Source organism: Mustela putorius, unplaced genomic scaffold, assembly GCF_011764305.1.
Source record: "Mustela putorius furo isolate JIRA1106 unplaced genomic scaffold, ASM1176430v1.1 tig00003834_pilon_pilon_pilon, whole genome shotgun sequence".
In the NCBI taxonomy this organism is placed as follows: Eukaryota; Metazoa; Chordata; class Mammalia; order Carnivora; family Mustelidae; genus Mustela; species Mustela putorius.
The window spans coordinates 76598083-76615885 of record NW_025421987.1 but is presented as its reverse complement, the minus strand read 5'-3'; the positions used below and the strand labels follow the sequence as shown (position 1 = coordinate 76615885).

The 17803-nt window shown below is 35.0% G+C and overlaps 2 protein-coding genes across 4 annotated transcripts in view; one reads left to right on the top strand and one right to left on the bottom strand.

The window, feature by feature from the left end:
* Positions 1-17803, bottom strand: part of NAALADL2 (N-acetylated alpha-linked acidic dipeptidase like 2) — a 1340010-nt gene that overhangs the window by 1119584 nt on the left and 202623 nt on the right. The gene's annotated exons all lie outside the window — the stretch shown is intronic.
* LOC123394414 (heterogeneous nuclear ribonucleoprotein A1-like) lies at positions 3260-4361 on the top strand. Its single transcript, XM_045088641.1, is given in 1 exon segment — positions 3260-4361. A coding segment is annotated over 1 exon segment (963 nt). The 5' UTR covers positions 3260-3314; the 3' UTR covers positions 4278-4361.

Here is a 17803-nt window from a genome sequence, read left to right as displayed (position 1 = left end):
CTATTCTTTGCATTATGTTCACATGTAACAAAGAAGCAATGACATACTAGTACTGTCAGCTCAGTTGCATGACAGAGTTAAACCATAAGTTTTACACCAAAAAATATTTCTTAAGAAGCTAGATTTAGGGTGCATGGGTGGCACAGTCTGTTAAGCACCCAACTCTTGGTTTCCACACAGGTGATGATATTAGGATCATGAGTTAGAGCTCCATGTCAGGTTCCACGCCAAGTATGGAGGATGCTTGACATTCTCTTTCCTTCTCTCTATGCCCCACCTGTTTATTCTTTCTCTAAAATAATTTTTTTAAGTCAAGTTTATTTCATAATACTGGATAACACTGAGAACTTAACTATATTTTGAACCAGGAACTGTACTAAAAATTTTATATAAATTATTATACTTAATGTGATAGTTCTCCCCCTGATATCTAGTGCCTCTCCTTCACCTCCTTGAGTCTTTGCTCAAGATTATCCTGATGAGGCTTTCCCTTATCTTACTTAAAATTGGAACCCTCTCTATGTGCCCCATTAGCTTTTTACATTCCTATAATTTGTCGCTATCATGCAGAATATATATTTTACGATTTGCTAATTGCTTATCTTCCCAAATGTGAATGCAATCACCATGAGGGCACAGATACATATAAATTATTTACATGCTTTCTTCAGCACCATAGTCCCGTTCCCAGCAGTGTGTGGTACATAGCAGATACCCAAAAAGGTTGATGCAATGAAAATGTTTCGTCTTTGCAAATATTGTAGATATTAGCCCATTTTCTTAGGAAAAAAGGCTTAAGTGATAACGTGATTTACTGAATTAACTGCTCAAGAAGATTTGTGCATGCTCCAACTTCAATCCTCTCTAGTCATTATACTGCTTCTAGGAAAAAGAATCATTCCCACTGAAGTTTGTCTCTTTGTTCTGCAGATTTATCTGTTTTTGAATAAATTATGAATGTCTAAAGGTTATAGCAAAGATATACACCTTTTAAATACCCTTCATGACTGGTCCTCTTTTAAGAAGGTCATACACTTTGTATGGGACACAAATGGGGTGGTGAGGGAGACCAAGGATTAGCTCAGACCATCTGTATCAACCCTGGAAATCAATGTGTTGACAGATGTCACAGCTAGTTTTCCCTCCTACCCAATAACCTTAATGTCATGAAACATTTGCTGAGACCAAAAAAGTTATATACAATATTTAAGCTTATGTAAGTACTTTATATGAATAGTGAAACAAAGATGTTTAAAAAATCCTCATACCGCAAATAACACATATATAATAAATACATTCATTCTGTCGTGTTTGTCTTGTTTATTTTTCCATTCTTCTTTCTCTCATCTATTCTGAAAATAAAGTCAAGTAATTTGGTTGCCCATTATACACACCCCATATATATACTTATTCTTTTTTCTGCTTCCAAACAATCAGCCACAAAGGTTAGTCAGCAGTTGAGGAACTTAAGGAAAATGTATTGTCATTGCTAGAACAGATAGAAGGTTAAATTCAGAAACCAAACTTATGAAGAAAATATTTTAGCCATAGGAAATAGGAAAGAAAATCATCCAGTCACTCCTATTTTTCCAACTAACTCTTTTCCCACCACTCCCCTGGACTAGAGTGACAAAGTTATAACAACATTGGTGGGGATTTTAAGACTGGTATTGCATAGTTAATATAGTTGGGTAACTCTTTGGAAAGATAATTTGACAAAACTCTTCTTTTTATATAAATGCTTTTTTCACTCTTTATGGAATTAGATATGGGATATTGTGGAATAAATCAGAAGATATTATCAGATAAAAATACATAACCAAGAAAGAGAAAGAATCTGATGAAAGGATATTAACAGTATGCCAAGAATCTATGGGAAGTGAAAATGGTATTCCCTAGACGGTCACAGAAAAGCATGATCATGCCATGGTGAGCTCTTCTGGAGTGGTAAGTGTAAGGCAGAACCAAAAAATTATGAAAGTGCAAGTGGAAGGGTTTCTTTTCCTAAGGAAACTGGAAATTATGTACTTGAACCCAAAGAAGTCCCACTAGCAAGACTCATTAGCTTTATGAGGCAGATCCCACCTAAAGAACTACTTGTAAACATGTCACAAGAGAACATCCTAGAGATAAGCTATAGCTTCCAATACCGACTATAACTCAACTCCAATTTTCTGGTTATCAAATTAACATAGAGAAGCTACTGAAGTAACTAATGCAATCAATTTTGTCTATCTCCTTCTCCTATTGAGTTGTTTCTTTAACACTAAGTTATGACTAAGTCAAAAATCTTAATAAAGGTAGTGACTGAGAATACCAAAAAGGAATACAGGATGGAAAAGGAACAGTGAATCATAATCCAAATGTCTGAATATTTTCTTCTACTCCTGTCCTTTTGAGAAGGGAAAATATCTAGAAACATATATTTTATAATCAAATGTATCACAAATTCATGCAAAGGATACTAGCTCTTAAATGAGCTGGAAATTTAGAACACTTAAATTTTTCTAGATTTTAACATGATTGATGGTAAAAAATTCATGACCCAGGTTTTCTCCAGAAAGGATAGATAAAGAGCTCTTATGTACCCTAAGAACTATCTTTTGCATCTTTGTAAAAAGACAAAATACCTAACTAGCTAAAGAGTGACTTCAGGGCAAGTCCACTGAATGATTAATAATCATTAAGTCTTACTTTAAAGGAGTTGTAAATAATCTTTTAGTTTACCAACAATATGAAAAATTATATTTGTGTTGCAGAAATGTGTGGTTTGTTTTTTAAATGAGTAAGCATTTTATTCACAATGTATTACCTTTCATTTAGGCTACAGGAAAAGCTAATTAAAAAGTAAGCACGGTAACATATACATTTAAAAGTTGCCCCAAATATCACTTTAAAAGTTGCAATATAATATGCCATCTATCACATTCCTTATGCATAACATTATGCTAATAACTATCCTTTCAACTTCAGAATTCCAGCGCTAATCAGTCCACTTGTGGTCCAGGATGAAATTACTCATTTTCTTGCCTACTACCAAGAACTATATGCTTATTTGAACATTGGTTTTGCATGCATAGGACTCACGTTGTCTCTATAACATGCATATATACACGGTAAGAAGCGAATATAGGGCCCTTTAACAAAAGCCCACAACAAAGATGAAGAACAGTCCCTACAGAAGGGAACTGCCATTTTTAATACAAAAAGGTGGCATGGTATCAGATTTAAAATCGAAGAGAATATACCTTCCCCTTTCTGCCTGTGGACGCCGCCGAGTAAGCATCGTTAAAGTCTCCCCTCCCACCGCCGTCATGTCTAAGTCAGAGTCTCCCAAAGAGCCTGAACAGCTGCGGAAGCTCTTCATCGGAGGTCTGAGCTTTGAAACAACCGATGAGAGTCTGAGGAGCCATTTTGAGCAATGGGGAACACTTACGGACTGTGTGGTAATGAGAGATCCGAACACCAAGCGCTCCAGAGGCTTTGGGTTTGTCACCTATGCCACTGTGGAGGAGGTGGATGCAGCCATGAATGCAAGGCCACACAAGGTGGATGGAAGAGTTGTGGAACCAAAGAGGGCTGTCTCAAGAGAAGATTCTCAAAGACCTGGTGCCCACTTAACTGTGAAAAAGATTTTTGTTGGTGGCATTAAAGAAGACACTGAAGAACATCATCTAAGAGATTATTTCGAACAGTATGGGAAAATCGAAGTGATTGAGATCATGACTGACTGAGGCAGTGGCAAAAAGAGGGGTTTTGCTTTTGTAACATTTGATGACCATGATTCTGTAGACAAGATTGTCATTCAAAAATACCATACTGTGAATGGCCACAACTGTGAAGTAAGGAAAGCGCTCTCTAAGCAAGAGATGGCTAGTGCTTCATCCAGCCAAAGAGGTCGAAGTGGTTCTGGAAACTTTGGTGGTGGTCGTGGAGGTGGTTTTGGTGGGAATGACAACTTTGGTCGCGGAGGAAACTTCAGTGGTCGAGGTGGCTTTGGTGGCAGTCGAGGTGGTGGTGGATATGGTGGCAGTGGGGATGGCTATAACGGATTTGGTAATGATGGAAGCAACTTTGGAGGTGGCGGAAGCTATAATGATTTTGGCAATTACAACAATCAATCCTCAAATTTTGGACCCATGAAAGGAGGCAATTTTGGAGGCAGAAGCTCTGGCCCTTATGGTGGTGGAGGCCAATACTTCGCCAAACCACGAAACCAAGGTGGCTATGGTGGTTCCAGCAGCAGCAGCAGCTATGGCAGTGGCAGAAGGTTTTAATTACTGCCAGGAAACAAAGCTTAGCAGGAGAGGAGAGCCAGAGAAGTGACAGGGAAGCTACAGGTTACAACAGATTTGTGAACTCAGCCAAGCACAGTGGTGGCAGGGCCTAGCTGCTACAAAGAAGACATGTTTTAGACAATACTCATGTGTATGGGCAAAAAAACTCGAGGACTGTATTTGTGACTAATTGTATAACAGGTTATTTTAGTTTCTGTTCTGTGGAAAGTGTAAAGCATTCCAACAAAGGGTTTTAATGTAGATTTTTTTTTTTTTTTTTGCACCCATGCTGTTGATTGCTAAATGTAATAGTCTGATCATGACGCTGAATAAATGTGTCTTTTTTTTAAATGTGCTGTGTAAAGTTAGTCTACTCTGAAGCCATCTTGGTATACTACCCCAACAGTGTGAAGTTAGAATTCCTTCAGGGTGATGCCAGGTTCCATTCGAAATTTATTTGCAAACTGCTTGGGCACAGAAGCCATTGTCTCCACAAACCTTGGTGTAGTTGAACTGACAGTTAATGTGTTGTGACCTGGAGTTCACCATTAAAAGGTCACCCAAGCAAAGTCCTGGAGTTTATTTGGTTATTAATATGATTGTTGGCACATCCTATGCAATATATCTAAATTGAATTATGGTATCAGATAAAATTATAGATGGGATTAAAGCTTGTGTATCATCCATTATCATGTGTAATCAATAAACGATTTAATATTCTCTTGAAAAAAAAAAAAAAGAATATACCTTCCTAAAAAATGATTTTTACTTCTTATATCATACTAAAAGTATATTATAAACATACTACAGTATAAAATTACAAGCTCAAAAGTATTGTCATACAATTCATTTTAACAATCCCTATTACAGCATGCAAACTAAAAGTGCTTCTGTCAATGCCCCTAAAGAATTACTAAGGCAGGGGCACCTGGGTGGCTCAGTGGGTTCAGCCGCTGCCTTCGGCTCAGGTCATGATCTCAGGGTCCTCGGATGGAGTCCCGCATCGGGCTCTCTGCTCGGCGGGGAGCCTGCTTCCTCCTCTCTCTCTCTCTCTCTGCCTGCCTCTCTGCCTACTTGTGATCTCTGTCTGTCAAATAAAATAAATAAAATCTTTAAAAAAAAAAAAAAAAGAATTACTAAGGCAAATAAGACAAGCCCCCCCCAAAAGGAAATTCTTCAGCCAATGATCAAGCTATTTAATTTTCCTCTATTCTGAAACAATTAGCACTTGTTGACCCCTCATCTTAGGGGCATGGAAACTGAAGGTCATATACCCCTAATTAATCAGTTATAGGACTCATTTAGGACCCTAAAAACAAATCCTCTGTAATATTTTATTCCCTGCACAGCAAAGGCCAATTTGTTATATAAAAACATAACTGTTCCTAAGTAATAATATTGCCTCATAGGTGTAGGTCATTTGTGATAAGAATGGTGTGCAATATACCCAATATTAGCATTTGACTAAAAATCTTCTCGAGGATTCTTTAATTTCTATGACGTAGGATTTAAAAACAAATTTAAGAACAATTGTGTTTTTAATCCTGTCTTTTTTCTCTATCATCAGTCTCACAAATATTTTAAGGCTAACTATTAGAAATCTTACAAATATACACAGGAAGAAAAAAATGAGTCATCTCTCCAGACACACATTCCTTAAAACGTTATATGATCACAGTAGAGAGAAGAACTAATCTAAGAGTGAGGATAACCAGTATGCTTAAAAAGAAAATCAGTGAATGAGAAGAGTTGGGAGTGGGCACTCAGAGTTCTGTATAATGCACAATAAACCATGATTCATTCGGAAATAACTTAAAAAAAAAAAACTGCTACAAAACGTTGGAAGAGGAGGAAACAATAGCTCTGCCACCATTATTTTTTTTCCATACTACTGAATCATCTTGATAAACCAAAATTCAAGGACCCTTTGGGAATCTAGATTTCAATTCAACCTCTGCAACTAACTCAGTATGTTCTTGATTAAGCCATTTAACTTCTATGGGCCCAATTCTTACATGCAAAATAAGGGGACAGAAACAGGTAATCTTTAAGATTTTCAACTCTAATACCCTATGCCCTGTATCTTGAAATACTTGAGGAACAAAGACTTTTTATAACACAGGTGTAAGGAGAAGTTTTTATAAATTTTCTTGAAATGATTTATTACTTCATTATCCCAATATTCTATCCACAATACTGATATCTGATAGAGTCATACTTGTTAATTTGCATATAAATATAAATTGTCTCAATTTTGAGATTCCTGAGATCAGGAACCATGAGCCATGATTATCTGAGACTAATAAGTAGGCTCTTAAACTGGCACCACATGAGTGAAAGAATGAAAGTAAAAGGTGGACACTAATAGTTCTGCAAAAAAATCAATCACCTTTGTTAACTATTCACACTAACAATCTGATTTTAATTCTCAGATATACAAGGAAATATATATAAAATTTGCACCACAAATCAGCTGGAATAAGACCATTATTCAAAAATTATTAATTCTATTTGTCCATTGGAAAGTAAAAGTAATAATTTTCTTTACTTATTTCAGTGAAATTCCAGAAAGAAAAATATTTCATTGAATATATTAAAATTTAAAAATACAAGAATAACTTTCATATTCTCTTTGGTGATAAAGGCCTCTATGAACCTGATCCACAATCGTGAAAATATTTAACCACTACAATATATTTAACTATTTCAGAAAATCATAATGTGTGGAAAAAGGTTACTACAAATACAGCTTTAAAAATGAAAAATAAGGCAAAAAAATTGAAAGTATCTAATGCACAAAAAACTTCTTAAACCAAGATTAAAATCCCAACATACTAATAGAAAATTAGGCAAGATTATGAATAGATTAGTCAAAATTAATTAAATGTAGTTCAATTTCATTATATCCAAATAATGGAACTGAAAATAGGATTAGCAATTTCCATATCTGGCAAACAAAGATGAAACCCATTACAACATTCAGAATTTCTTTAAGGCACAGAAAAAATCCATACATGTTTGGTACAATTTTTTGCAAGAGTGTATAATACATTCAAACTTAAAACTGACTTTAGCCTTTGACCCAAATATTTTAAGGAAGTACTCATACTTGTTTCTTAAATTCTACATGAATGAAATCATAAGGCATTTGTCTTTCTCTTCTTTCATTTAGCGTCATATGCTCTAACTCCATTATTGTCCTTGCAAATAGCAAAGTTTCATTCTTTTCTTCTGCTAAGCAATATACATTGTGTGTGTGTGTGTGTGTGTGTGTGTGTGTGTATACCACTTCTTCATTCATCAGTCAAACACTTGAGCTATTTACATAATTTGGATATTGTAGATAATGCTGCTATAGACATTGGGGTATACATACCCTCTGAATTAGTATATATTTTTTAAGATTTTATTCATTTGGGAGAAGGTGCGCTCATGCATGCCCAAGTGCACACCCAAGAAGAAGGAGAGGCAGAGGGAGAGAGAATCTCCACACTGATTGAAGAGCTCGATGTGGGGCTCTATCTATGGACCCTGAGACCATGACCGGAGCTATAATCACGGGTCAGATGCTTAACCGAGTCACCCAGGTACCCACTGAATTAGTTTTTGTATCCTTTGGGTAAATACCTCATAGTGTAATTGCTGGATCCCAGGCAGTTCTCTTATTTTGAGGAACCTCCATATTGTTTTCCAGAGTGCCTGCACCAGTTGGCATTCTTACCAACAGTGTAAGAGGGCTCCCATTAATCCGTATCCTTGCCAATACCTGTTTCTTGTGTTATTAACTTTAGCCATTCTGACAGGTGTAAGGTGACATCTCCATTGCAGTGTTCATTTGCATTTCTCTGATGATCAGTGATGTTGAGCATATTTTCATGTGTCTGCTGACCATCAGTATATCTTCTTTGGAACAATGTCTATTCATGTCTTCTGCTCATTTTTTAATTGGATGGTTCCTTTTTTGGGTGTTGAATTTTATAAGCTTATATATTTTAGATACTAGATATTAACCCTTTTTCAGATAGAAGATATTTGCAAATGGCCTATTTCATAGATTGCCTTTCAGTTTTGTTGACTGTTTCCTTAACTACACAGAAACTTTATTTTGATAAAGTCCCAATAATTTATCTTTGCTTTTTGTTTCGCTTGCCTCAGGAGACCTATCTGAAAAGAAACTGCTATGGTTACTGCCTGTGTTCTCCTCTAGGATTTGTATGGCTTTAGATCTCACATTTAGATCTTTCAACAATTTACAATTTATTTTTGTGGATGGTATAAGAAAATGGTTCAGTTTTTCCAACACCATTTGTTGAAGAGACAGTCTTTTTCCATTGTATATTCTCTCCTACCTTGTCAAAGATGGACTATATAGTTGTGGGTTTATTTCTGGGGACTCTATCCTGATCCAATGAGATATATGTCTGTTTTTGTGCCAATTGTATACTTTATTGATGACTACAGCTTTGTAATATAGCTTGAAGTCTTGAATTGTGATGCCTCCAACTTTGCTTTGCTTTTTCAAGGTTGCTATTCAGGATCTTTTGTGGTTCCATACAAATTTTAGGATTGTTTGTTCTAGCTCTGTGAAAAAAGCTGGTGGTATTTTTGATAGGGACTGCATAAAATGTATAGAATGCTTTGGGAAGTACAGACATTTTAATATTTGTTCCTCCAATTCATGAGCATAGAATTTCTTTCCATTTCTTTGTGTCCTCTTCAATTTCTTTCATCGCTGTTCTATAGTCCTCAGCATTCTGGTCTTTCACTCCTTTAGTTAGGTTTATTCCTCAGTATCTTATTGGATTTGGTATAATTGTAAGTGGGATTGATTCCTTCATTTCTTTTTCTGATGCTTCATTATTGGCGTATAGAAATGCTACAGATTTCTATAGGTTAATTTTGTATCCTGTAACTTTGCTGAATTCATTCACCCAGTTTTAGCAAGTTTTTGGTGGGGGGTCTTTAGGGTTTTCAATGTAGAATAGCATGTCATCTACAAAGAGTGAAAGTTTTATTTCTTCCTTGTCAATTGAGAGGCCTTTTCTTTTTGTTGTCTGATTGCTGAGGCTAGAACTTCCAGTATTGCACTAACAGTGGTGAGAATGGACATCCCTGTCTTGTTCTTGACCATAGAGGAAAATCTCTCAGTTTTTCCCACTTAGGGTATGAGCTATTGGTTTTTGCATACATAGCCTTTATTATGTTGAGGTATGTTTCCTCCAACCCCCCTACTCTGTTGAGGGTTATCATGAATGGATGTGTACTTTGTCAAATACTTTTTCTGCAACTACTAAAAATATCATATAGTTCTTATCCTTTTATTAATGTATCATGTTGATTGATTTGCAAATATTATACAAAAAAGTAGTCTCAAAAGTGAAATGCCCAAAGAGGGCATTAAAGAGCTATCCAATGTAGTATATGATCTCCATTTGGTCAGATTACAAAAACAATTATCTATTTGTACATATACATAGGGCTATCTAGTAGTACTCAGCAAATATTTTTAACTCAGCAAATATTTTTAATTAAAAAATTAACATTTTTATACTTTCATTTATATTTGAATGCATTTTAATTATAAAAACTTTGAAAAATACATAAAAGCATAAATGATAAAAATATTCAAACTTTATCACACCACTTAAAAATATTAACACTGTGGGAGATAGTCTTCTAGTCTTTTCCAAATAAAGTATGTTTGCATATAAATGTATTTTTATATACCTCTATTGGAGTTAGCTGAATATATAGTTCATCATTTCCAACATAACATTTCATAAAAACAAATGTATTTCAATGAATATATATATCCTTGTATATATTTCTGATTATTTAGGGTAAAAACTGGTCTCCAATGTTTAAAATATTTTCAAATTTTATTGAAATTTCTTACTACTTGGAAATTTCAGGTTTTGTTTTATACAAAACAAAATGCCTTCAAAAGGTAAAAACTTCCATATTTTATGGGCTTTTGTTTTTATATTTTATGAATACCACAGGCAATAAAAAGGAATGATCTGAATTTATTTTACAGCAATAAATCACACTTAAAAGAATTCTGAGGATATTATCTAGGTCATTCTATAGGAATATTCAGTACCTCAATCTACACAAAAATGTTATCAAAGACTTTCTGAAGTATAATATAATGTCCCTAAATACCACCAATGTGAATGTCAAGATATAACAGTAATTCAAATAAACCACTTAATTTAAAATAATCCTCCTTGATTAGCAGCCTGAAAAAGCAAATATAGCACTCAATAGTGTTTGACTACAAACAAAGTGCTTTCAGAGTTACAAAAGAGAAGCGATCATAGTTCTGCCTTTCAGAAAATGGAATCCAGGTAACTATTAGTTACTCTGAAATAACTTTTTAGGTTTATGACATAGGACTAGGGAAGTCTCATCTCCACATGATGCCAATGATTATATATCTGACATTCAAAATGCAGATGACAGTCCTGGAATAAAATGTACATGGGACTTGGAACAGAATTTATGTTAATTCTAAAATTACCTATGGCTCCTTGAGCAATTCCCATTTCCCTGCCAAATATTATAAATTAATACAATTATGAAGAAGTGAGATATTATGCATATGTAAACTGCTTCATCAATTTTAAGATTTTAAATGTAAAATATTTTTTTAAAATCTTGAAAATAGCCATTTTCTGAACCTTTCATACTATGCTCAGTAAAATGTTAGCACATGTGAATTTTACTCTAATTTTCATGTTAAACATATTGCTAATCCTAATTTACAACTAAATAAATCAACCTATTTTCCAAATACTTTTCCAAATACAAATAAATTTCCAAATGCTTTTGACTGTTTCAGAAAGTTTTATATGAAGTAATTTGTGTCTTATTTACATTGTACAAGTCTGAATCTTTTAAAAAACCATTCAGATCCTGAATCAGTCAAAAAATTGATGAGAATGTTAAGATACTGATAAAACATCAAAGACAGATTCACAAGATTTATAAATCAGAGCAGTTGGAAAAAACACTTAGAAGTTGCTATAGAGGGACACCAGGGTGGCCCAGTCAGCTAAGCAGCTGACTTTTGGTTTTGTTTCAGGTCATGATCAGAGGGTCATGAGATTGAGCCCTGTGGCAGGCTCTGCACTCAGCAGAGAATCTCCTTGAGATTCTCTCTTCTTCTCCTGCCCCTCTCACTCGTGTGTGTTTTCATGCTTTTGCACTCTCTCTCTCTCTCTTCCCTTACCAGTAATCTTTAAAAAGTTGTTACATAGTACCTAATACAATCGAAACATTAATGTTTTTCTATTTATTCAACAAATGATGTAACACTGGCACACAGAATCTCATTTAATCTTCTAATCAATCCAAGAAAGCAGGTATTATATTCCATTTACAAATAAAGAGATAAAGGCTCATACTAAAGGATTATTTAAAGCTTATGTGAGGAAATATACATTGCCTACGTTTGTTCTTCATGGTAAGAAGACACTCAAATAGCATCTTGTTTAATTCCAAAAACTCATGTGCCCAGATAATGGCCAATATTTCCCAGACTAGTTATATCATGTCACTGTATTCAGTTAATAAAAAAAAAAAAGTTATTGGATAGAAGCTTCAGGAAACCTTATTTAAAGGAGCATAGATGGCTGTCACATGCTTCCCCCACTTCCTCCTACTTCCAATCCGAGTCTGAGGACTAGACCTCCTTGAACCAGGATGAAATCTTCAAAGTCCCATGCCAAGGATGGTGAAGCAGAAAGCTGAATGCTACTAAAATTATGAAGCCACCTTACAGGTGAGGGCTATAACTCCCAAACTTTTCTCTATAAGAAAAAGCTAATTTCTATTCTGTGTATCAGTGACTGATTAGGCTAATTATAGACCGGGCTAGATCCTAAGTATTTAATCTGTATTGTCTTATTTATTCCTTTCTACAGTGTTATTTTATAGCTGTGGAAACTGAAGTTCAACAAGGTTAAGTTAAACAAGGTCAAGGTGGTATTTCTAAATAAACTGGAGATAAGGATTGAGCTAAGATTTTTCTCTTCATCAAAGAGATATTTTCTATGTTGCCACCACCCTATGCTTTACATATGCATCTATAGACCAGGCATGTTACATTTCCAAAATATGGTTTTCTCCTATATATGTTCTCCCTGATCGTTTTCTCATCCTTCACTGCCCTTCATTTGGTGATGAGAACTATAGTTAAGTCTTAGTTCTGAGATAATGGGAACAAGTCCCAGTGGTAATCTCTTATCTTTCAAAAAATGATCCAATTGCTATTTTCCATTGACTCTCTTTTTCTTCCTTGAAAGCAGACTTGTGCAATAAAAATTCTCCTTCTTGTCAACAAATCCTCTTAGCATCACATAATCATCTTTTCATGAAAAAGTAGCTAGGGGAACATTGCTAGCAATTTCAACATGTTCCAGGTTTCAAATTACTAAAGAAGCTTGCAGCAATTCTGAGCTAGAGGAAACCAAAAGTGTGTAGACATTGGACTGTCAAATACATCTCCTTCCTTAGATTTACAGTTATTTTTCTATGAGATGTCTAACCATCCACTGAGATGCTATAATCATATATTCTTAAGGTGACAGCATAATCTGCTCTCCCATTCAGTACATTCAGTTTGCCTAAGGTTAAAAGCAGAATAGGCATCAAAAAATACCATCTTCAAATTAATAAGATTGATGGCCCATTTTGGTTTTATTATTTAGACATAAGCCGAATCATGTAATTAGCTCACTAAAAGTATTTTGACCTAGTCCCTAAAAATATTTCATAATTTGAATCCAAATTAACTACTATCCTGAAGTCACTCAAGCTCATTAAAATGAGATTTATTTAAGTATCTTTGTGAGGAAAATACACAAGTATTTGTGTACCCAATTGGAGATCATTTTTATAATCATTTCTCAGTCCCATTTTGTTCTCCTGGATCATAAGCTCCCATGACAGTTCCTTGGCTTAATCTTTTGGGGTCTTTAAATTACTCTGATTGAAATATCAAACTGCCTTCCTTAGGCCAGAAATTCCTAAACTTTCTCTGTTTATGGTGTTCTTGGAAATGTTTTTATAGTATTCTAGGTCAAATACTGAATACTTCTATTTAATATGGGGTTAGTTCAAAACCCCTCGAAGAGTATGAATATTGTAGCCACTTGAAGATACATATAAATTGAACGAGGTTCATATAATATCTAATAGTGCTGTTTCCCCCCAAAATTTTTGTAGCACCCTTGTGCATTTGTACAGTATATAGGATGACTTGGTACCCATTTTTAGTTTCCATAATCTCAGGCACTGTTAATATTTAGTCTATGAGCATATCAAAGGCAGAGACTAGACTCATTTATGCTTGCATTCCCAGAGACTTGTACAATGTCTGGTACATAGTGGGTATCAATATTTGTAAAATAAAAGAGGATTAATATAGGTGATAAAATGAATTAATATCGACTTAAGAAAAACTTATCTCTGGATGAGGCACTTTGAAATATAGGGTGGCGATATAGAATAGTGATAGAGAATATGCATTCTATATCATTTTAGATATAGGGCTGTGCTTCCCTCACTTATAAAATGGGGACAATGGTAGTATCAGCTTCATAGGACTCACAAGAGAATTAGTGAGCAATACATGCAACTCATGAACTATGCAACTCACAAACACATGGTAGACCCCGTGTCTTAGCTGGTCCTGAGATGTTCCATTGGACAATGATGTTGACCCCCCACCCCAAAAGCCTGTATTTTTTTTCCAACTATTTTTTTTAACATAAGCAAAACTTTCCAACTTTTTACTGCTATCTAAAGGGGTGACAGCATAATATAATGTACAGTTTATACAGTAAGTACTCTGGCAAATGTTATCTTGCTCTTTTATGCTTTACATCATAGAAAGAAAATTCCCGAAACAGTAGGAAGAAAAAGAAGAATAAAAAAAAAAAAAAACCTGCAAAGAATAAGAAGACAATCAGGGAAATTATTATTTTTAAAAAGCAAGCTGTGGTTACAAAGAGATGAAAGCACAGTTACTCTTTGCTTGGAAAACCTATTTAAAGAACAGGCTCTTTGTGGCCAGACTGAGAAAGCCACAGTGGGACTGAAATTTGCCATCTGCCAAAAGTGAGACAAACTCAAATCCCTTCATTTCATGGCTTGAAATTGAAGAGCAAAAGCCTCTCTTATTTCTAATCACATTCCTAATTACAGAAATACAGGCTAACACCCCTGTTGTATATGGGGCCAGTATTTCCGTTATCAGTTCCCATTTCCAGGGCTTATAACTAAAGCACATGCTCCAGGGACATTACTAGCATAGAGGATCCCAGCATGGAGGAGAACATGTTTTACAGAAGTTGGCATCAACTTTTCAATTGCAAATATGAAAACATAGAAAGGCAACAATGAAAGTCAAAACCCACGGTTCTGAAACTGGAAAGGGTGTTCAAGCTAATTTCAAATGTAGAATACAAATGAAAACCATGCTCAACATTTAAAGAGAATATATGTTTTTCAATTTAGACATTGTCACCAAACATCTGCAACAAGATAGTAGAAGCAATGTGGTCTGTCCATCTGTGTCCCCATTAGTAAATACTGGCATAAATCTAATTCCATTATCTATGACGAACTGCTTCTGCTTTGACCTTAGCCAGAGTGTTATAAAGGTAACATTTATTCTGAGCTATCTCTGTTGTTTTTCTTTAATAATTAGCAAGGGTCATTGTTATTTATTCCTTAAGTTTCTGTCATACTCAATGGTTAATGTAACTATTTAAGTTTCTCAAATATCTGTTGCTTTTACTTTAGTTTCCCTAAGAGTTAATAGCTTTTAAAACTGATTAATACTGAGGTTCTTAAAGTACATGTAAGAGTTTGTTCTTATAATATGTAAGAATTAACTCTTCTCTGAATATAGTGTGCACACAATGCTGCGTTAGTTTCAGGTATACAGTACAGTGATTCAACAGCTCTACACCACAGGTGTAGCCACCATCTGCCACCAATTCAATGTTAGTACAGTTGCAATGACAATATTCCCTATACTGTATTTTTATTCCCATGACTTACTCATTCCATGACTGGAAGCTTCTATCCTCCCCTCTTTCACATATCCACCTCCCTCCACAACAATCAGCTTGTTCCCTGAATTTATAATGGATATGTGGATAGACAAGATTTTTTTTTAAAGAATTATATTGGGACATTCAAGGTGTTTTTGAACTTCTATTTGGTTGTGATCAAAGTAGAAACCATTAAAAAAAAAACAAACTTTAAAAGTTTTGGTTCAAAAAAGATAGGATATCACTCTTCTTTAGCCTATAATACTGCAGAAACTTTTATGTGTTTCTTGATCAGTTTCAGTAGATCAACCCAAGGTTGAATCCTTAAGGTAGGAAACAACTGTTAACTCAAAAGCCGTTTCTACAAGGTACTGCTGCATTATGTCAACAAAAATCTTATTTCTAGGATACCTAATTAAGCAGAGTGAATGAAAAAAAAATTTTAAAGCCCCAGTGGATGGAGATCATGGAGAACTGACAGGATTTAATACTTTGATACTTAACTTCTACCTCTTTGCCACAGTGGAGCATCACTGAATTTATGACAATCTTTATCCAACCTTCTCTCTAAGAAATACAGCAATTTACTAAAAGTGGACAAGCAATTTATGGAACAAATTTTAAAATGGGTAATGAAAGCACAGAATTATGGAGCAGTACTGACCTCAGAAAATCATTTTGTATATACCCTTCAAGAAATGGCTATACCTAAACCATCCATGTTGAGTTACTATCTAGTACATTCTTAAAGGCATCCAGAAAAATTTAAAACCTCTTAGAGAGCCAGTTCTGGATTTAATGCTACCAAAACTTTCCCCTTCATGTCTAAACTAGTTTCTCCTTCTACAATTTAAGATGCTTTTCCTCTTCTTTTAATCTCAGTAAAGATGGAGAATAGTTAGTTATAATCCTTTTTAGAGGAAAAATTCACATAATTCCCCTCAGATTATATCCACTATATCTAGACTTAGTAGATAGTATGATTTAAAAACTCAAGTAGTATAAGAAAATATGTCCGTACCCCACCCTGTTTCTAAGTTAATCTAGGCAAATCAGCCCTGATTCTTGCCCCTGCTCAATTAGTAGCTTTTTGTGCAGAACCACAGACTCACGTTTCATTTAAGCCTTCAAGAAACAACAGCCTTTATTAGTATCTATCATAGAAATAAAACTATACTATAGATGTAGGTCTAATAACATCCGGTGATCTTTTGGACAGATCAATTCCATTATTTACATGTAGTTTTATCACTTTCCCAAATTGGATTGACAGGTCAAATCCATTCCTGTGCTAAATAATTTTTTCCCTGGTAAAGCATTTTTAATATGATATACTTTCTTACATTAAATTGTATAATTTGTCCTCATAACCAAGATTTTTCTATCCCTATAAAACTGACTTGTAATGAAATTCTAAAGCCTATGAATTTTCTTTAGTGTTTAAGGTACAGGAGTAGCACAGAGCTTGGCACCTAGAACGTTATTTCTCTCTATATCTAAAAATACTGAATTAGATAAGAAAATTTGGATGTTTTGGGCACCTGGGTGGCTCAGTCGTTAAGTGGCTGCCTTCGGCTCAGGTCATGATCCCAGAGTCCAGGGATCAAGGCCCACACTGGGCTCCGTGCTCAGTGGGAAGACTGCTTCTCTCTCTCCTGCTCCCACTTCTGCTCCCGCTCCCCCTGCTTTTGTTCCCTCTCTGTGTCTCTGTCAAGTAAATAAATTTAATTTAATTTAAAAAGAAAATTTGGATGTTTTATCAATCAAACTGAACTTCATGTGCTAAAATGGTTGACTAAAACCCCTTCCCACTAGATTTAGTGCTTTAAGAACTAGGTCTTATCCATCTTTGTATTTCTGGGACTTTACAGAATATTCAATAGCCACCCCCCAGAAGTTAAATGGGCAAATGAAACAAATTAAAAATTATATATTTTAGTCATTTACCTTTGATACTAAGAGATCATTTACATTAAATACTACTCAGTGTGAAACAGTAAAGTCTTAAAACTATATCCCCTTAAAACTATTCATACATATATACAATGGAACACTATGCAGCCATCAAAAGAAATGAAATCTTGCCATTTGCGACAGTGTGGATGGAACTAGAGCATATCATGCTTAGCAAAATAAGTCAAGCAGAGAAAGACAACTATCATATGATCTCCCCGATATGAGGAAGTAGTGATGCAACATGGGGGGTTAAGGGGGTAGGAGAAGAATCAATGAAACAAGATGGGATTGGGAGGGAGACAAACCATAAGTGACTCTTAATCTCACAAAACAAACTGAGGGTTGCTGGGGGGAGGGGCTTTGGGAGAGGGTGATGTGGACATTGGGGACGGTATGTGCTATGGTGAGTGCTGTGAAGTGTGTAAACCTGGCGATTCACAGACCTGTGCCCCAGGGGATAAAAATTTATTATATGTTTATAAAAAAATTAAAATTTTTAAAAAA